Here is a 22,159-nt window from a genome sequence, read left to right as displayed (position 1 = left end):
GGCACAGCGACCGCTTCCCAGCTGCTGTCTTCCCCTCTGCATGCTTGTGCGCGCGCGCACACGTACTTGGGTAGTTCCAGAAGATTTCAGGGAACACTGAGTGTATTTCCCTCTGTTTGCTGGCCGAGCCCAAACACCTTTGACTGGAACGTGACTCCCAGAGCAAACAGCATTATCGCACCCCCCCTGCTCCAGGAGCGCTCTCCTAACACTGACCGTGCACCGCTCTGCAGCCGGTTCACGTAGGTTGCAATCAGTGCATGCTCATCAGCTAAGTGGCTGGCAGCATCCGGGTTGCACTGTAACCTAGTAGTGATGAAGGCAAAAGAGAGCAAACAGAACATAAATACATAAATACGAAAAATTAAACATACATACGTAAATACAAAGCAAATAACTAATGAATGTTAACGAAACGGTTAAAAATTAAAACAAATAGATGAGTAATTAAAAGTGTAAATATGTTTCAGCAAGTCACACAAACAAAACAGCTCCTGAAGCTAAAGGTTAAAACACAGATTAGGAGAACATTCGGGTACCTAAATGTGCAACGAATACATGTGGAACTTCCCTGAGCCTGCTGCAGGTTCGGGAAAGCTGCACCACCCGTACCCGTCCGACCCAAGGCACGGGGCAGTGCCTGATGGCAGCAGTGACATTTCTACCAGCACCCGTGGTCTTCAGCGAGCCACTTCTGGAACAGATTGCTAAGCACAGCCAAGGCCACTGAGGCTGGGGTGACCTCCTGCCGCCTCCCATCCGAGCAGAACTTACCACTGCCCTTCTGCTGTCAGACAGCTCCGAATATAGGCCAAACCACGGGGGTTGCAGCTTTATTACTATGTCTAAAATTAGAACTGGAGGCACCCAGTTTCTTCTCTTCTCTCATGAAACAGGCCACCAAACAACAATACGAGGAAAGTGATACCAAACAAAATAATTAGTGGTTTGTATCAACAGAACTACCGTCTAGCAGGGATTCCTTAAATGACATAGCATTGCTGTTTGTTTGGTTTGAGCACTTATAAAAATAAAGCTGTTTCACTTTTGAATATTTTTATGAATAGAAACTGAGTGCAAGAAATATTTGTCAGACGTAACCCCACATAAATAATTCTCTGTCTGTATGGTCCAATTAATACTTGCTGGTTTCTACCACGCTTGTAAGAGCAGCATCTCAACAACCCTGGCAGGACACAACAAAATGACTTTTTTTAAATCCCAGGCATTGCACATAAAGGCAGAAACAATTTATTCACGAACCCAAAGAGTGATACACCAATTCTGCTGTGCTAGATCTCTTCCACATCCACGTCAAGTTTTGCCTACAGACCCCAGTACGATGTCCTGCCATGTGAAATGGCACATGCGAACAGAAAGCACCGCTCTGTAGCAGGAGATGAACAGTCCTGTGCAGATACAAGATCGGGTTGTTACCTAAAAGTCATTTGTGGATGTGCCATTATTTTAAGATAATATCCATTTCTTTCTGAAATACGAGAAATTCCATTTTTCATGTCTATGTCAGGTATTCGAGCTGCTCTTTCAACTTACAAACTGCAGTTAATTCCTCCCCCACACGTGTCCAGGAACTATTTGTTTCAGAAGCTTTTATAAATACGGCCTTTATTGCTTTAAGCATCAATATGCAGATACTATGAAAGCAGAAATCACATTTTTCAGACACGCAAACTCTTTTCTTCCCTGTTATGTGCAGCAACATGTCAGAGAAGTCTGCCAGAAGCAGAGTAAGACCTTATGAAAAGGAGGCAAAGCAGAATTACCCACATCAACCCCTCTGGGCAAGGAGCAACCTTTGTAATAATGGGTTTGTAATAGGAAAGAGACTTAACGTTAACCACTGCACAGAAGAATTTTAAGCAATCTACACTCTGTGAAGGCTGACTACTGGCAAGTACTGAAAAGCTTTATTTTAGATAAGCATTCTAGCTGGCACATAGCTGCAACCACGAGAATTAAGATTCTGAGACCTTCTTCATTACAACTCATCTCGCACACGCTCTTGTGAAAAGGAAAAGCCCAGCAGAAATGACCACGCTGTAAGTTCAAAACGGCTATGGTTTGATGATGGCTATTATAATGATGATTAGCATTCCTGGTTTTGAAAGGAAAAAAAAAAAAGAGTTGAATTAACATGAGTCTGAGCACTGTTCTTAGCACTTATCTGACTTTTCATTCACATTTCTGAACACAAGGAAGCTTGCTGGTGGTTCTCCATCCCCCTCCAGAACATTGCTCAGCAGCCTCCAAACGTCAGAAAATCACGGAGTGCCAAACCAAGGTACATGCTGGCAGCCTTCTCTCTGCCTCCTCCCAGGACGGCAATATCGTACCAGGAACCACACACACGCATGCTGGCTGCTTCACCTTATCAAGTGCAGCTGCATGGAACGATGGAGAAGGAAAAGAGACAGACTGCGCCCCAGGAGTAAAGACACAGCTCAAACCAGAGTTTTAATTAGAGAAGATCTGGAGGAAGAGGATCCCCAGGGAGGAAGCCCCCTGCCCTGATGAATGCGACACCAGGGGAAGTAGGGGCACCTGGGGAGAACTCACCGCTGTGTTCGCAGCCTGTGCTCCTATGGCCCGGGATGAGCACAGGGATGTTCGGGTGTGCAGGGGTGGGAGCAGGAAAGTCAAGGCACAGGTGGAATGAGCTTGGCAAGGGATGCAAAAAACAACAAGAAGGGATTCTCTAGGTCCATCGGCCAGCAAAGAAAGGCCAAGGAGAGCGTACCCCCTGCTGATAAATGGCAGAGGAGAGAACTGGTAACGAGAGACATGGAGAAGGCTGAGGTACTCAACAACTTCTTTGCCTCAGCCTTCACCGCCAGTCAGGCCTCACACGTCTCTGTTTCCCTGAACCCGAAGATGAGGGCTGGGGGAGCCGAGTCCCTCCCGCTGTAAGCGAAGAGCAGGTTGGAGACCACCTGATGAAGCTGAACGAGTACAAGTCTGTGGGGCCCGATGCCGTGCCTCCCAGGGTCCCCAGGGAACTGGCTGATGGAGTTGCCGAGCCTCTCTCTAGCCCATTTGAAAAGTCCTGGCAGTCAGGTGGAGTCCCTGGTGACTGGAAAAAAGGAAACATCGCTCCCACTTTTAAAAAAGGGGTGATGGAAGACCTGGGGAACTAGAGACCGGTGAGCCTCACCTCTGTGCCTGGGAAGATCACGGAACAGATCCTCCTGGAAGCAATGTTAATGCACATGCAAGACCAGGAGGTGATGTGGGACAGCCACCACGGCTTCACCGAGGGCAAATTGTGCCTGACCGATCTGGTGGCCTTCTGTGACGGAGCGACTGCATGGGAAGTCAGAGTGACCTCGTTGTGGCTTTTTCAATACTTGAAGGGGGCTTATAAAAAAGACAGAGAGAAACTTTTTTGCTCAGTGAGATAATGATAGGACAAGGGGGAATGGTTTTAAACTACAAGAGGGGAGATTTGGATTAGATGTTAGGAGGAAAGTCTTCACTCCGAGGGCGGTGAGGCACTGGCACAGGCTGCCCAGGGAAGCTGTGGGTGCCCCGTCCCTGGAGGTGTTCAAGGCCAGGTTGGACGAGGCCCTGAGCAACCTGATCTGGTGGGTGGCATCCCTGCCCGTGGCAGGGGGTTGGAACTGGGGGGGCTTTGAGGTCCCTTCCAACCCAAACCATTCTGTGATTCTGTGACTTTTTACACAGGCAGATAGTGACTGAACAAGGGGAAATGGTTTTAAATTAAAAGCCGGAAGATTTAGATTAGAAGTTAGGAGGAAATCCTTCCCTCTGAGGGCGGCGAGGCCCTGGCGCAGGCTGCCCCCAGGAGCTGTGGGTGCCCCAACCCTGGCAGTGCCCAAGGCCGGGCTGGATGGGGCTGGGGGCAGCCTGGGCTGGGGGCAGGGGTCATACCGGGGCGGCTCTGAGGGCCCTGCCAGCCCCAACCATTCTATGGCTCTATGAACAGCTAAGTGCAGTGGGCAGGAGAAAGCACAGGGCTTAGCAGCACCCTGTGAGTTGCACCAGGTATCGTAAAAATTTTCTAGGTATGCATGTTGCTTTCATAGAGCAAAAGTATTAAAATATAAATGTAGTGCAGGTAATCCTGCTCTGCAAAACTCATGAACAGACCAGTGGTACAACAAAAAGCATTAGGCCTGTATCCGCTGTCCTAGCACCCCAGAGGCTGAATGTGCTGCCCTATTTGCAGAGGGCAGCGTGCACTCGTCCCCTAGGGCAGAGACATCATGGAAATGCTGGCTGATTATTTGAGGAAAGCAGAATTTAGGTTACGCTGACACGCATCTTCAGCTCTTTTTTCCAAAGGGCTTGCCTTTTACTGAATTCAGATCCTCTGGGAAAGGCTGCGATAACTACAGGCAAGCTTAATTCTTTGCAAACTTCATCAGTATATCACCTCTGGAAAGTCTGTAAAAAGTAATTAGTGCTCATTCAAAGCAGCCGCAGCACGGTGATTTACAGCTGGGCAGCGGTGCAGAGAGCAAAAAGTGGAAGTAATAAGTGTCAGAGCTACTGACAGGACACCACGGACATATCCGTTTTTAGGATATAGGCATATATGCTGTCACGCTGGCCTCAGCAGAGGTGCACAATTATTTGGTATGCCCCTTGGCTCCTCCATCCCACCCAAGTGGGATTAAGTGTACATAATCCTCAGCCTCTACATTTCTGGTGTTCTGACATTTAAGTCACAGAATCATAGAATCAGAGAATCATTTAGGTTGGAAAAGACCCTTAAGCTCATCAAGCCCAGCCATCAGCCTAGCACTACCAAGGCCACCAAGTCCCTTGGAAGGCGCTAGGTACCCTGATGAACCAGTGCTGTGCTACAAGCGCACGACCCAAGGCATTTCGTTGCTTTGGTTGGCAAAAAGCAGCATCGTGGCTCTGCTCATCCCAGCATGGCTCTGTCCCACCCCGCCACCTCTGGCTCTCTCTGCAGGCCGCCCGGCCAGGCCCCACAGCATGGCACCACCATGGCGCAGCTCCTGGTCACCAGCTGCCAGGACACCCCAGGGACGCTCCCACAGCTGCTGATTAGGGTTGTGGCAAATTCGGGGGATTAGGTCTTGTCAAGGTCTCTGGCCTTGCCAAATGCAGTTCTGCTCCTTGCTTCTCTCATCTTTGTTTTCAATGCATCAGATGCTTTGGAGTAGCCCAAGCCAATCATGAACCTGAACAGGATTTGCTGAGTAACTTTAAGCAAAATGAGAGTAACAAAACCTTAGGAAATTAACGCTGTTTATTCTGACATTTGCATGTTTTACTACCATGCGTGAACAGTAAAAGCTACGGAAACAACGAGATAACCAGAGAACTGGCAATAGCAGTGCCCAGAACGGTACTGCATCCCTGCCCTTCCCGGGGGCAGGGCCTACGACTCGCCCACACCACGGCAGCCACCGTTTGAAGTTTCTCTTCTGCCAGCAGGGACCTGGAATCACATCTCCTATGTCCTGAGGTCTCCAGCCCTACAAGGCCAGGCTGGATGGAGCCGGGGGCAGGGGTCGTGCCCATGGCAGAGGGTGGCACTGGGGGGGACGTGCCAGCCCAAACTGCTCCAGGATCCTGGGATTCCCTTGCTAATGAACACAAGGTGGATGTTTGGTCTCCTGGTGAAGCTGTTCCACACAAAACATCGAGGCACTGCCTACACTGAAGAAAATCAGAATGGCTCTGCAGCTTGGCAATTAATTTACTAGATCTGTCAAATGGGAAGGACACCTGGAGGTGTCCAGTCCACCCCTCTCCTCAAAAGGGGATATCAAATGGGTGACATAGCAGATTCCTGCCTAAACTCTTCCTAAAGGGTGCTGCTGTCCCCCATAACCCTGTCGAACCGTATCAGCAGAACTTAACGAATCTCTGGACCTGCAGCTTCCACCGCTGACCTGGAATCTCCACTGCAGAGAACCGAACCCGGTGCCCCTGCCCTCGCCATGCGGGCACAGCCCTCCCACCGGCCCCTCGCCCCCCAGGGCTGCCCCCGGCGCCCTGCCCCAGCGGACGCTTCTCCAGCCACCCCCAAAGGTCACATCATCGCTTCGGGACTTGCAGTGTGTCTGCAGCCTCCTTGGCAAACGCTGTCCTAAAGCACATCGGGTGACAAGTCCCTGCTACCCAAGAGCCAACCGAGTAATTGCCTCAGGTGTGCTAGGTACGGCTCTCCTTTTACAGCAACCCCCAGTCACGCTATTTGCTCTTTTTGCGGTAATTTTGTTCATTTGCATTCAGCTTCTAATCCATTATAATTCCCCAGATACTGTTCAACAATGGGCCTGTCTAGTCTGCCATTCTCTGCTTCTTATTCATGCTTTTTATTTTATTTTCTGTCGCTTGAAGCTGTCTTTACTCATTTCATCTTATTGATTTACAGGACCGTTCTGAATTAGAAGCTTGCCCTCTGAAGAATTTCCATAGCGTTGGTACAGAATTTATGTACACGTGTTCCCTATTTCATCATGCAAGCTGTCAAGAAATAAACTGAGTAAGGCTGAACTCGGCACAGACCCCTGTGGGATCCTACCTGACACGTGCTCCCTCTTTGGTAGGAAAATATTGATATTTTCTTTCTCCGACTGTGATTTTTCAACTGCTGTTGCACCCACTTAACAGTAGTTTCAACCAGTCCACATTTAACTAGTTTATTTATGAAAATACCATATGGGAGAGTGTCAAAAGCTTTATGAGTCAATGCATTTTAAATTAATGCTTCCCCCTCCTTCCTGAGGCCACCCACCCACCCAGTACCATCCGATTTCCATTCTTTGACACGATTTGTTCTCAACATAGACGTGTCAACTATTTTTATCCCCTGTCTACGTGAGTACGGAATGATTGTTTTATAACATATTCAGGAACCTGAAGGTATTCCTTCTACATTCAGACACGTATTTCAGCAAAAATACTTATATACTTACGGAGCCCAAGCACAGAGAAGCAGCAATGCCGCCTCTTGACACCACCATGCCACCCTTCCCTCCTTTCCCCCTTTTTTTGATGAACAAAACAATCCTGGATCAGCTCCTGGACTGCACAGGGAACGTCGCGGCCAGCGGTGCTGGTACAACCACAGGCACAGCTGGCTGTCGCAGGAGCAAGCAGCTCGGGGAGAGGAGCACTTGGGGAGCTCTGCCGCCAGCACAGCCATGGCTGTGTCCCTCTCGGAGTTTCTTTAAAGCCTGAAGTCTGGGAAAGTTCTCTGTCAAAAAAACTCCTTTACAAATCAGCTTTATATTTATCCTACCCTTTGATTCATATCTACATCTTCCAAGACAATTTTTAGACATCCCCCAGCATTACACTTGGCCTTAACTTGGCCGGACAGCAGTCAGACACACCACCAAGGGCTCGTCTTGTTCCACTTTGTTTAAAAACGAATACAAGTCGGGAAGAAGAAACTCAAAATTATGCTATATACATAGAATCTTTTAGTTTTCAGAAGATGGTATTCAGGATAAAGTAACACCTATTCATCCCCAAGTTAGCCACAAGCTGTGACTGAATTCTTTAATGTAGCATGAGAATGTAATCTTGCAGCATGTTTCTCACACTTTCCATATAGCGACAGCCACCATACACAAAAACAGACGACACCATGCAAAGCAATAGTCAAAAGGCAGCAAGAAATAAAGCTAACGTGCTCCTTCTGGGGGAGAAAGGGAAGCGAGATTAAGTGGGAAGGAAGAACGAGGTCGGAGGAATGGGCACAAAGCCGCTCTGAGCAGCAGGACGATCCCTCCTGTCCCGCTGTACCTGCGGTGTTACAGGTTTCGGCTGGGTGCCTGCGGTGGCTGGGGCTGCGGCACGTACCTGCGCCTCGAGGAGCGCGGGGCTTGCAGGGCTGGCTGGCTCCTGTACAGCTGGAGAGGAGAGGAACACCGGCGGGCTGAAGACGAGAGCCAGAGAACAACCTCCGCTCTCAGGTTATTAGAAAAACGTGTGACCCTTTTTATGACTGATCGTTCCTCCAAGCCATGCAGAGTCTGATGTCTGAAGTGCTGCTTGTCAAGCTTTATGCAGTAACTCTTGGCTCTGCAGCTTTATAAGGAGCTCAATAAATTAATGAAGTATTTAAATGGTGCTTTTGGTGTCTTAAATTAATCTCTCTTCTGAAAACCTACCAGGAAAGCCAAGTAAAATAGACAATCTATTAAAAATCCTGAAATTTACAGCAAGAAATCCCTGCAAGTTTCTAATGTCATGGCTCACAACTTTGCAAATCCTTACAAAATTGCACGCTGCTGCTCTGGCCACTCAGTAAGGAAAGAGGTTTCAAGAAGAGCTGCCAGCACATAATCTAGATGGATCTCTTGTTTTCTGTCACGTTATTTTCCCCCATGATTGATTTAAATAGATGTTAAGGTCAAAAAGGATAATTACCACCACTCTCTGCATAAAACAGAAATGAAATTTAGCACAGTAATTTCTGAATCAAAACCATATTTCTGACTGACTTACAGCACGCTGTTCAGACAGTGACGTAATCTGTCTTAAAGATTTAAAGTCACTGGGAAACCACCACATTACTTGAAAACTGCAAACAGCCTTTTAATTTCTTCAGACCCCTACCCTCCAGCTATCATATGCAGGAAAGATGATGGGACCTATATCTAAGATGAAAATCACACGTTTATGCAGGGAAACATAACAGGGAACCAGTCCAACACCAGCCGCGTGCTGGATGCTCATCATTAAGGCAAGGAATACAGGGATTAAAAAAAGCATTATCTGGTAAAACTTGAATTTAAAGCAGATACAGGAAGGGAGGAATGAACAGCCAGCAAAGTGGATTCAGAAAGACAGCAGTGATAAAAGCTGTCTGAATATATATGCTGCTGCTAAGTTACTTGGGGAAAAAAAATAAATCAAAATCTTAACAGGCCCAGGGAAGACAGGACTCAGCAAGACCGGTCTAAATGGTCAGTCAGTCTGAAGAGAGTTCTGAATGAGGAGGGTAAGTGTGTCTGTCATGTGTCCACACATCACCAAACACGGGCAAGTGTGAAAACCAAAGACTTGAACAAAAATGAAAGCATCCGTATCACAGAGCTGCCAGCAGGGCCGGGGAGGGGATCCTGCCCCTCTGCTCGGCGCTGGGGAGTCCTGGGGCTGGGAGTCCTGGGCCCCCAGCACAGAGAGAGCTGGGCCCAGGGGGGAGAGCCCAGGCCGGGGCCCCCAGGGTGCTGCCGGGCCCGGAGCCCCCGTGCTGTGAGGAGAGGCTGCGAGAGCTGGGGCTGCTCGGCCTGGAGCAGAGGAGGCTCCGGGGGAGCTCCCCCATGGCCGTCAGGACCCGCAGGGAGGTGCGGAGAGGCCGGAGCCGGGCTCTGCTCGGCGGTGCCCAGGGCCGGGCCCAGAGGCCCCGGGCTCAAAATTTAAAACTCAGTCAATACAAAAGAAACACTTTTTGTAATGTGAGGGTGGCAGACCACTGGCACAGGTTGCCTAGAGAGGCTGGAGAGTCTCCATCTGTAGTGAGCTTCAACGTGCAACTGGACATGGTGCTGGGCACCCTGCAGGCATGGGAGCAGACAGACTCAGAGGTCCCAGCCTCGGCCAGTCTGTTGTGTCTAGAAAAAAATAAGCGTAGGCAAAATGGAGTAAAAAAAAGAACTGAGGGAGAAATGAAGGATTTGAATGTGATGAGAAAGGTGACAGAGAACAAATCCAAATCCTTAGCTGGAGAGCAATACTTTGGACCTGCTCTGCCTGCTGGGTGATGCTGATGGGGCCATTTTGTTCCCCGTTCCCCTTCCTTGCACAGCGCTTGTATCAGTGCTACTCTGTTGGACCCAACAACCCTGTGACAGCAGCTAGACGGCAATAACGTTATTGGAAAACCCATCGTGAACTGGAGGGAAGAAGAACTGGACAGAGAAATATTACTCCAGAGGCAGCACACAAGATAACCTGGAGGAGCACTGCTTGAGAAAGGAAAAAGCTACAGAGAAGATGAAAGTAGCTGAAGTGAGAAGCAGTTTAAAGGTAGACCAAACGTTTCACAGCAGAGGTAGGTTAGAAAACACCATTAAAGCAGCATCAGGATTAAACACAGCTATCTTGCCCGCAGGCCCTGTCTCCCCGTGCCTGTTCCGACACAGCAGCACCACGAGGCACTTGCTGGCTGCCAGGATGAGACTGCAGAGTGCGGTACCTGCAAACCCTCTGTGTTCTGCAATAGCCCCAGACCATCTGCATGCCAACAGCAAGAGAGAAGCATCTTCCGTAGCTAGGCACCAAAACAAAGATGTCTTTTATATTTTATTCACACACTTTCCTGTTATCTGGAATTTTAAATTATACTCACTTAAGAGTAGTGAATCTATCTCCCGACTATTTCCCTTGCTGATGCCTTCAACCATTTCTTCCACCCCATCAAGCTCCCCACACTCTCACCTAATGCATCTTCCTCAAAACCCACATCCCACAGGCTCACAATTGCACCCCAAGGATTTTAAACCACAGGTTAAAAATAAATGCCTATAGGCATCTAGATATCAGTTTAAACAGTACAGAAACACATGACTTTTTGCTTGAAATTGTTAGACTAATTCATTATGCCGACTCTTGTCCTCATTATTCCTTTCTCTTTGCTGTCCCTTTCTCTTGCGAGTTGTGGGGTATTGCTAAATCTTCCTTGGGCAAGGCTACATGTGAGCTAGGACATCCCTTGTCTCTACCAAGAGATATTTTTAATCCTTTTCTAGAAAGTCTGTTTTGGTGTTATATAGGTATATATAAGGTGCGATGGGATGCGTTATGAAGCACGTTGCAAACCATGCACAACCACCTCTCTAGCAGCAATCCAGGTAGTGCCAGCTACCACAGTCTGCCTGTGCTCATGCTGCTGAACTCCCTCCGAAGCAATGCGGCTGCATGCACACTGTCTGGAAACTGGAAAAGATTTGAATGATTTCTGGCTTGTGCTAGTTTTCAAAATGCACCCAGGGATCGTTTGAGCTAGAGACTGTTAGCCAAGGTCAAAACCCCGTCAGGAGCCATGGCCGAGTTCCAGCACGCAGGCCCCTGCCCCAGACACAGCCCCAGACCCAGTGGTGCGGCTCCGGGGCCCTTAGTGGCCTGTCCCACCCCCTGCTAATGCCCCTCCTGCACCCCCGCGGCCCCTTCGGAGGAGATGGGGCATCCGTTGTGCCTCGGGTTCAATGCCACCACTAATCTGCAGCGTGGACAGGAGTGGCAGAGCACCCGCTGCTGCCCACAGGCTGCCAGCTTCCTGTGGCCTAGGCTCTACGGCTAGAACGGCGCTAGGATCTCTACATGTCACACACCTCTAGAAGCAGAAAATAAGAAAATGAATGTACTACACCTGTCAAAGACAAATGGCAGAACGGACAATAACAGTAGTTTCAGTCACTTTCAGGTGGAATTGCTGACTGGACTGCTAGAAGGAAATGTTGGAGAGATATATATGGACATGGGAACAAAGGAGAAAAAAGGTACATTGGAAACTGTCAGAAGATAAATTAAGCTAGCCAAGCAAATAAAAATCACTCTGGGTTACAGAACTAAACAAACAAACAAAGAACAACATCAGTGACAAAGATATCAATGCAGAGCTGATTGCAGGAAGGTTTGTGGAGGTCTGATCAAAAATCTGGAAACTGCTCAGTCATGCACCCGTCTGCAAACCCACAGAAGGACAGAACTCAAGAAGCTAATCAATGGCACTGGAGACCGCAGAGGTAAATAATGGCAAGCAAAAAATAAAGATAGAAAGAGGGCGAAGGACTACGAAGAGCAGATAATCAGGGGCCTTAGGAGCAGAAGACTGAAAAAAAAAAATACAAACTGGAGTTAGCGGAAATACAATCTCTTAGGAAGGAGGACTGGTTCTGAATATTGTATAGGCATCATATCCCTCTCCACTTTAGTTCTGAAGCTGCAAATAATTTTGTTTTTAGACTGTAAGAACATGATTCTCCTATCCAAATGTAGACATCTATAGTCTCCAAGCTCCTTAGTTGTAGAAATAAGAAAAAACAGATACAGTATTTTGTTATTATTATAGGTAGCAAATGTAGTGACTTTAATAAGCCAGGTTGTTTAAAAGCACTTATATTTTAAAGGCCCTTCTCAGTCCAAAGGAGAAACTTTTGCCTCCCCGAACACCCGTTACGGGAGGCTGTGAGCATGAGCTAGCTGAGTGCACTCCCTTTACAGTCAACAGGAAAGAAACAGGCACTGCTGGAGTGCTCTCATCTTAACGGGGACGTCCGCATCGGGGCTGCTCTGTCACACTCCAGAAGAGTTTATTTGTCCACATAAGCTGTGCAGGGAGCCTTCTGCAACTAGCTCAGGAGGAAACGCCTCTGCTGAAGGCAGCCAAGCAGCTGAGGTGATTGTCACTCTTACACATTTATAGGGCTTACAGGGACAACAGACACACACACAAGCCTTTTTAGGAAAAGGCAGAGAATGATCCATCATCTTTTCACATGCTACATACATCAACGAGAGTAAAATGCAATGCATATAAATTCTAACCCAAATCTGCAAGGTAAAAGATGCTGCGTAACCTGCAGACTGATGATGGCTGCTGAGAAAGCAGCGGAGGTAGTGGGCTGTTGAAGAGGGGAATTGACCTACCTGAGGGACTGGCTGACTGGGAACAGAATTACTGAGGGAAGAACAGTGCACACTGACCACAACAGAAAGAAAAAAATCTATTCCCGAACCATATAAAATAAATTAGCTGAAACACAAAACATATTTAACAGGCTTGGCCTAGTCTTACAGAAGAGACATAATCCTCTCCTTTTATTTAGAAAGGTTCATTGGCTGTAAAATCAGAGAAATACTGTGTTTTGTTGTATCATAGGCAACAAATATAGGCAAGATTGCGTTAAAATTTTCCCTTTGTAAATGTTTCACTTGATAAATGCACCGAACATTTCCCTCCCACATTTGACACAATGCCATCAAATGTAAACATGCCATTAAATCAGTTTTTGTTTTTGTTTTTTTTTTAAATTTGGACATTTACATTCTGAAAGATGAAAAATAACAAAATTGTAGTATTACATACCTAAATGTGAAAATAATCCAAAGCCACGAGTGACCATAGCTACATATCTGCTGCCAGAACTTCCCCCTTAGCAGGAAAAACTTTCTCTGAGCTCATTCTGTCTGCAGCATTTTATAGACCACAGAAAGCTCCTTGCCTCTTGCAAAATATAGCTACAGAAGTCCTGGGATCTGCAGAGTTCATTGCCCCTCTGGATATTTTCCCACTGAAAGCAGAGGATGAGGAGGCTGGGAATGAGGAAGGCTTCCCTCAGAGATGTGCACGGACTGGAGAGTAGCATTTGACGAGAGCTCCTTTGGTTTGCTTGTTTTTCAGTTTTTAGTTTATAAAAAAGTGAGCTCAGGCATTAAAATGCCTTTCTTTCAGCTCAGTCTGAGTCCCAACAAAGCAGTTGTCAAGCGTTGGTTATTTTCATGTTTTTGGCAGAAAGCGGTGAGAAACCAGCAGTGATCGCCGTGCCCTGGGGGAGCCGAGGGCTCGCGGGGCAGGCACCCTGCCCGCCACAAGTGTCACACCAGGAGCCTGAGATGTGAACAAACACTAGTTTCACGTCACCAGCGTGATGTGGGACTGCCCACAGCCCAGAGGGCCACGTCGGTGCCCACCTCGCTTATTAAAAATATTACTAGGGAGCACAGGTTCTGCATTAGTTATACCTACCAGAAGCTGTGTGAACAGCAGCGTCCTAACGGGTATCATTACGAATGTGGATGTTATTAAAAATTGCAGAAGTTTTCTTTTTCTAATAAAATCATGTATAGCTATCCAGTTATTAGTCCTTCCAGCTTTTCCTTGAAATAAATTCATCCACATTTGCTCCATCTTTTGGGGAAAGACAGCAAAGTGAACCAAAAACCCTTACTCTTGGATAAGCCTGCTGTCAGAAGCCAGAATATATTAGCTAGAAAGAAGAAAGTTTGATGAAGGTGTAAACATCGGCCAAATCTCCACAGACAGGCAAACAGTATGCTAGAAGTAACTTCTGACATTTACATCCAAAATTTACTCCAGGTGTATAAACTAATAAGATAGGATATAGGAACAAATAGGTTAATATTAGGAATAAATTTGGCTTTCCAAAAGAAGCCATCTCTCTGAAATGTGACCAGTTTGACCAGCTTCAGCACGTGAAGATGCAGCTACGAATGCCATTCGGCTCGCACAAGGAAGTCTGTGACCCTGCCGTCTTTGTTTCATGCTGCCAAGATGTGGCCGTGCCTCCAGCTAGGGAAACAAGACCCTTCCTTTTACATCAGGGATTAACCTAAGCAACAGTAACTAATAAACCTTGGGGGAAAATACTGTAACCAGGCACATGTGAACCGACAAAATAGAAATACAAGAAATTTTCAAAGGGGAAAAAATGCTTCTCCTGCCTTAACTCACTCTATTACTAAGTGCAGGCGCCTGTATATTTTCCAGGTTCAAAGGAATGGAGAATACAAAGACAACACAGACATGTGCTTGAAGTCTCTGACAAACTAGACGATAAATGAATCAGCAATGCTTCAATGTATTCAGTGCTTCAGTCAGTGCATTAAAAGTCTCAAATGCTCAGAAATACGGTACCATGCGTGGACGGGCATATGCTGAGACAAGTAGAGTCTTCTTCAAGCTGAAGCAAGAGCCAAGTATTTTAGCTGTCATGCCTACGACTAAGCCCACCAATTCTGCAGCCATATATTTAACTGGCTGCGTGCAGAGGTTATGCAGAAGTTAGTGGATCTTGAAACGCCCTTCTGTGCAAGGCTAGAAAGAAACCTGGCTACTGGACATATTTCCATGTATAAATATTTGTAACCTAGTGATCAAATCACATCTCTAACTTCCCGAATAAACTAAACAGATAATGCTCTTTTAGCATCGCATTTCCAGCTTTTAGCAATTTCTATAGCTCTCTTCTAATTCATTTTGCAGTGTTTCCATATTCTTTCCAAAATGTGTATACTTGACCTGAGCCAAAGTTTTAGCAGTACCAAGTAAAACTTGGCATGCAGCATTTCTTTAGTATGAGTGGACACAGGCCTGATTAAGATAATCTAAGGTACTTTAGAAGCGCTTTTCGGTGTAGTTCAACTCAGTAATGCTATCAGGCAAGCCTTGCAGAGATGGAAATGGTTTGGGCCATACAAATGATACAGTCTGAAATGGCTTTCACTGAGCACTCCTTGTAGATCCTCCGCTGAACAACCTGAGCAGCTCTGATGAAGACTTTTACTTCCCATTATGATGTAATTAAAAACAAATACACCCTGATTAGACTTGACAGGTGTACATAGCCACCACAGCTAGGTGTTTTGCAAAGAACAAAGGCACTAAGCAGAGTCTGAATGACAATACCTGTTGTTAGATGTGTTTGGGTCCCACTGCGAGCCTCAGGTACATCCCCATGGGCTTGTTGAGTGGTTATGGAGAAGTGTGCGTCCTGCAAGCTGAGAGCCTGAAGAGCTGGAATGATGGAGGCAAACATTACTACCTGAACCTGAGGCAGCGTTTCCTTTCCCCCCAGGTCCAGGAAAAGATAAATACCCCGATCCTTCTTTGGAATAAGCAAGCACAGAGAGTGGAAGCCTGTTCCCATGAACTCTTGCAGAATCTGCTAGATGAAGTAACCTTTCATAATTTTGGAAGAGGGATCCTTGAAGAGGGATGAGCCACGATCTTGGTAAAAGGCAGGTACTAAAATGGGTACGGAGATCACAGATGATGACATCTGCCACAGATTTGCTGCCCGTGAGTTCTCATGATGCCTGACAGAAGATGATGCTTGACAGTAAGATGATTTATGGTTTTCTAAAGATCAGTTCTAGAATACATCTAGCTCCTTTATTAAAAAAATAAAATGCTCAAAGCCAAAGTGTGTCAGAGCCCTCTGTTGCTGATTCTATCATGTCCTCGTTAGTCAAAATACTAGTCTTGGTAGCACTGTTGAAAAGCTATTTATGCTTTGCTTGGTCGCTGCAGTTTCTATAATCTGTATTTCTGGGATTTCTGGGATTCCAATCTGGACCAAATCCAGATCTATGCATATCCATGCCCACATCAGAGAAGAAGAAGATTTCATTAGTTGTGTGCCTTTGGGACAGTCTCTGTTCACAAGAGCTATGCGGATCCCTGCAACTCACACAAGCAAAAGAGTATGGGACTAGGACAGAAAAGTGGGCTCGGACTTGGTTGTCAGGTGCAGTTTTGGCCATCCCACATCAAAATAAACGCTGAAAGAAGATGAGAAGGATAACAAGCACAATTCAATTTGGAAGGAAAAATTAAGTTGACTTTTAACTAGGATTCTTAGACTAGAAGCAGGTGGCTTCAATAGCATGAAGAAGGTGAATTTTAAAACATAAGAGTTTTCTTAAACAGCTCATAATTGAATTGTAGAGCTCATTAGTGGATGCCAGATTTTTGAATTAGTGGTCTCTATAAATGCTACAACTCAGGTAGTGAACCAATGAGTGCTGCAAGATGGGAGTAAGAGCAAAAACCAAGAGCAAAATTTGACTTACTAACTTGACTTAATGACTTACTGCTTATAATCTTACTTAAGCATCTGCTACCTGTCATCATGGGTGACAGGAGCATGAAATTCTTGTACCCTGAGAATACCTGACAATGTACAGGTCTTGTCATAAGCCAATTAGTATTTACATTAAACATCACTTTACCTACTAATACCTACTTACCCTGAGCTGTCAGTTTTCTTTCCCTTCATTATCCTCCACAAAAGTGATATTCCACTACTTCTGATCTCAGCAGTGTATCGTAAGATCTATGTGGCCACGAAAACAAGTTGAAAGGCCAGGTGGTAATAGCTGGCCCTCTTTTTATTTTGCATTAAAGCCGGGTATGGTATCTTCCTAGCATTTTCTCTGGCACCTTCTTTCTCAGACTAAGGGAAGGGGTAAGCTAGGCCCTGCCCACAGGGGCAGGGAAGAGAACAGAAGCATAGCTGGCAGATGATGGTGATGTGAAAGACAAATCCTGACTGAGTTTCTGGACGTTAGGAAAAAGATGTGTTTCTTTAGGTGAAGTGTACTTTAGGATCAGTATTGGTACTTGGCAGCAAAGCTAATACTGGTTTCATCTTCTCATTTGCTTTTTTAGTAATAAAATATTTGTTCACATGTGTTTAAACTGAAGAGGCAAATGAAAAACTCATCTGTGGAGGACTGCTTCATGTCCTCCATCAGAGACCACCCTGCAGCTATTTTGCAGCAGCCTGTCTCCTGGCATTCTCAAAGAAAGAAACACAGGTACTTGCTGTGGGTCATCTTGACTCAAGTTTCACTCTGTCCTCTTCTGGATCAGACGTGATTTTTATATTTAATGCAGAGGAACTAATGGTCACTGGGACTACAGGCCTCCCTGAGACAAAAAGGCACCCACTGTTCCCACAAACCAGCACAGAAACTAATCTTGTACTGGGAAGAGTGAAACACTGGTAAGTCAGAACACAGCCTACCATACAGGCGAGATAGTCTTGATGACTGTGGAATTAGAGACTTTTAAAATGTGAATTGTCCAATTTGGATTAGGAAAATGGGAAAAGTTGGTTAAACAAAGAAGTAGAAACTAAAGAACTAGGTGATCACTACCCAAACTAACTGCTACCCCGGGTCAGAACTGGCAGAGGGCTCCACCATTTCATTCTGTAGCACCTTATACAAGAGGATGAAGAGGGTGCAGAACCTGGCAGGCACTGCTGCTCATGAAATGTTTCAAACTTGTGTGCATGCGTGTCCTAAGGCAGGACATGCGTGCCTAAAGCAGGATCTTCTCTGATAGAGATTTGAAGACAATTGTCTGCACCCGAGCGACCAGACCCAGACCTCAGGCAGAGGCTAGAAGTAAAGACAGAATGCAAGAGACCCTGCCCACAAAGTTGCTTGCAACCCAATAAATGAGAAAACGTCATGGGTCACGTTGCTAAAGGGCTGTCTACACAAAAACTCTGTGCAGCAGACTCTGGGAATTGCCCACCCTCAGCCTCCTCACTTCTAATTCTGCAAAAAGGGAATTGAAGTCATACACTGTACTGCACACTGTATATAGTTTGTACACACTGAATTGTCTGATTTAGAAACAGATTTCAAAATTCCATCATAGCCAGTTCGAAACTGCACATACAACTCACTTTTTGTCTTGGAAACCAGAAGGAAAATACACGGACCTTTGCTTAACCCTGTTTGAAAGACTGTTGCTGAAAATGAGGGATTTGTCTTCCTCTTTAGTATTAGCTTGTCATTAAATTTAGGAACATTTTTTCAGTTCAGTTTCTCTTTCCCTGCAGGGAACACTTATTCACAGCTTTGGACAAGTAAAGTCTTCAGTGAACCACCTTGCTATTCTCGCTAGCGTAACTTACCAAGAAAGAAAAGTGCAAATTGATTCAACAGTGTATTTATGTATTTACATACGTACATTTATACAATAATTTATGTATATAAAAATAAGTAAATGTAAACGCAAATTCAACTGTAACATACATGCCTCTACTAGACGCGGGCAACTCTAAAGAACTTTGGCAGCTAAACAGTTTGGTGTGGAGAACAAGCATTAACAAAGCCAACAAAGTAAACTCATTATGTGAAATGTCTCAAGCAGAAACAGAATTACTCTGCCTTGTAAGCACTGGAGCCTATGATACAACAAGACCAGCCTTTCTCAGAACAGCTTGGAAAGTAATGCTCTATTTAATAAGAACAACAAAAATCTCTTTATTTCTCTTTAGATATTTCTTCAGTCGCACTCATAACATCTATTGCAATGAAAGCAAATCACTATTCAGAGAGACCGCAAAAAGAGGCACTGCAAACAATTCCTGCTTTAATGGATGTTGTATACATACTTTGAACTAGCAGCGTTATTTGAAACACATTATAAGAGTCCTAGTGATACAAAATCCATACACACACACACATATATATATATATATATTTTAACCTCTCACAGAAACAAACATCGCAAAGCACACGTACCTTTTTGTTGGTGTAGGTGCTCCAGAGGACATGTGGGTCACCATGGTATCGTTCATGTTAGTCAGAGGTCGAGGAGGACTAAAATAGAAGTATTTATTCCAGTTAGTGATTTAAAGAACAAAAAGAAAAGAAAAAAACAATAGAAGGGAAAAGGACACCACTGTTTTCTGTGACAATACTAGGTCAAAGAACAGCAGAATTGCTTTGAAGGAAGGTACTGAACTGCTCTGTTCTAATTAACTTTCAAATTCACGTGTAACTTTAAAATGAAGGTAAAACTAACATTTGTGATTAAATAACTGACCTTTGGTATTGTCTAATACTTCAAGCAGACGTAGGGACCATTCAAATTAGGGGAATTATTTGAAACGTTTAAAGAGACGAGGCAATGACTCGTTACAATAAGCCATCAATTATACAACACTCACACACACCACCTGCTTGACTTTTATTTCTAATGAGATAATTTCGAGTGAGTTGGAGGAATCCAACAGAGCACCTCGTGTTCCTTACCACCCTAACCACAAAACCACGGGATGATGTTTCCCCATTTGTCATTTTAAAGCCCTGGAAGTTTTCCGAAGGCCGTGCTGACGGGCAGGCAGGGTGTGGGAGGTGAGCGACGTGCCTGGGGCACCCCCAGGCAGCTCTGCTCGAGTCGGGGGGGGCAACCTGCAGGAGCTGCCACCAGAGTCAGCGTTTGCTGGCATTTAGCCTCCGAGCACACCTACCACCATCCTTTAGAACCAGACTTCCAAAGACACGCAGAGCTGCCCATGCGCAGACAGCAGCTCAATTTGCACGTTAGACAAAATGTCTCGTCCAGGTCGTAATGGAGAAAAACACCGCACTTTTCTGTGTATACTATGTATATACATGTATATACATATATATATACTATATATATATGCTTTCTGTGTATACTGTGTATACTATCCAGCAGCACAGGACACATTTGTCCTAACAGAGCTTTTGCAGTTTTTGGCTTCCCTGACATTCCTGGTGCCTGCTGCAGCGAGCCTGCTTCTGTTCAGGATTTCTGGATGCTAGGAATTCACTTAAGACCCATTAGCGTACTTCACACAATAGCTTTCAGAACCCACCAATCTGGAGAACCAAACACGCCTGTAAGAATCACCTGCTGTCAAAGAGGTAAAATCACAAAGATCATATTCCTCGCAGGTCTTGTGTGTTCTTTCTCCACCTTGGATCAGAGCACAAAAGCACTTCAGTTCTCAATCCCCACTCCAGACAGATTAGCCCAGAAATAATTATGCTGTATGTTTCAATGTTCACGTTGTTCTAAAATACAACATTATACTGAGAAATGGTCTGGTCATAAGATATTTACTGAGTCTGCTACTTTGGAAAAGGAACTTCTTACTGTACAAAAAAGCAGAAATGCACTTATAACACACTGGAAACTTGGTAACCTGATGGACGTGACATGCTGTGGTACATCTGGAATCTATTAACGTTGTGAGCGAACATACAAATGCATCCTCTGCTAACAAGGAGGTAATTAACAGTGTCTCTCTCTTTGCCTCTTTACCTCCTTATTTACTTCTCGACTGAGCATCAGAAATGTTCTGCCCACAGCTACAGTTCAAAATTCTTCTTTTTCCCTGAGGATTCACTTACTGACTTTGCATTCTCCTGCTATGCGAATCAGAAAGCAGTATGGGCTGCTGTCAGACAAACACCTAAAACAACAAGGAGCTTTTGCGACAAAACCTGTATTTTTCAGCAACAACTATTGGCTCATGGTTTTTGTGTGCATCACCAACGAAGCAGGCTTTTGCTTTGCTTGCTTTGGGAGGGAAAAACAGCTTCGCTAAACACTGCACTATCAGACACACCATAAATGCCACCTCGGTACTGATAATAATTCTGGGGTATGTAAAATCAACCCTGGGGCATCACATTTCGGCGGAGGGGACAAACAAGCTCACAGCAAATGTTCCCGAGATGCCCAGGACGACAGCATGGCGCTGCCAGCATGGCATAATGTGCTCATGGCCCACGAGATGCTGCTGTGTTTTCACCTGATGCATTTTAAGTAACAAATTTTATACGGGAGCACGTCTTCCGTTATCCCACAGAAGTTCACCTATGTGGGCCTACTATTTTGAGTCTGGATAATTCTTTATTTTATTACAACATTGCTTTTAAATGGCTCTTTTAAAAGGAAAGTGGATGTAATTCACCACTCACAATCTGTTTTTGGTATCATTGTGAGACATTTCCACATGCTCGTTCCAGTTCTGCAAATACCAGTGTCCTCATTTTTCCAACTAAATCCCCACTAACAGTGATAAAGACAAAGAAAAAAAATTAAACAGTGACATCTGGTTAGAAGACACCTAACTGCACAACTCTGTCTTATTTACCACATACAATGAAGCCTGTCCCAGTCCAGACAAATTCTTGGGGCCATTTATACATTTTCAGGGAGCATCTTTTCAGAAATTAGGAACCCTCTTAAGCTGGCACTGTATTTTCTTGTATAACTGTGACAGAAAAATCATACTGGTTGTGACACCAGGAGCAGGCTGTAACCATGTACGCAATACCAATGGAGTAGCAAAAGAGCTTCTTTATGAAACTGGGATTGGTTTTATTTTACCAATTTCTGGTTCAAATGGAATATAAGTGAATTCCCCCTCTGAGATGCTTATGAGAGTTAGCCTATCGACATAAAAAAGACAAATGAGCTACTGAGGAGAGGTTTTTCTGCCTCACCAGAGAATGCACCTGAGACATGAGAACACCCCAAATCAGAGCTGGTACATAAATTCAGAAGGTTACTAAATGGGAACTCTGACTTTTTACCGATGTATGTAGCTTTTACAAAGATCTCTAAACGAACTGAGCACTGAACCTCATCAGAAGGCACAGTAACCACTTGATAAGTAACAAGATTTTGAAAATGGATTAAATACGTTCACACCTTTCATACACTCAATATATACATGTAACCTATACGTTTATATTTCTATACCAAAATATGACCAAATCAAAATTTTCTTTGTAAATTAGAAAAGCTGCAAAAGAGCTAACTATTCTCACGGCATGGGTTGGATGCTGCAGGGCAACAGGTCTCAGAGGCAATCTGAAA

At 45.2% G+C, this 22,159-nt stretch overlaps 1 protein-coding gene across 15 annotated transcripts in view; it reads right to left on the bottom strand.

Moving 5' to 3' along the window:
• The window catches only part of DTNB (dystrobrevin beta), a 207,077-nt gene that overhangs the window by 95,695 nt on the left and 89,223 nt on the right, over nucleotides 1–22,159 (bottom strand). For 11 of the 15 annotated variants that reach the window (XM_048053413.2, XM_048053411.2, XM_066995259.1 and 8 more), the window contains 2 exons: nucleotides 19,042–19,119; nucleotides 217–306 (listed from right to left, as the gene is read on the bottom strand). In XM_048053413.2, coding sequence (XP_047909370.1) covers nucleotides 217–306; nucleotides 19,042–19,119 — 168 coding nt within the window. Of the gene's footprint in view, nucleotides 1–216; nucleotides 307–15,403; nucleotides 15,512–19,041; nucleotides 19,120–22,159 lie in introns of all 15 variants that reach the window. The other 4 variants (XM_066995262.1, XM_066995264.1, XR_010830722.1 and 1 more) reach the window with 3 other exon arrangements.

This window comes from Anser cygnoides, chromosome 3 (genome assembly GCF_040182565.1).
Source record: "Anser cygnoides isolate HZ-2024a breed goose chromosome 3, Taihu_goose_T2T_genome, whole genome shotgun sequence".
NCBI classification, from domain to species: domain Eukaryota; kingdom Metazoa; phylum Chordata; class Aves; order Anseriformes; family Anatidae; genus Anser; species Anser cygnoides.
Note: the sequence above shows the minus strand (reverse complement) of the source record. Positions and strands in the feature narration are given on the sequence as shown.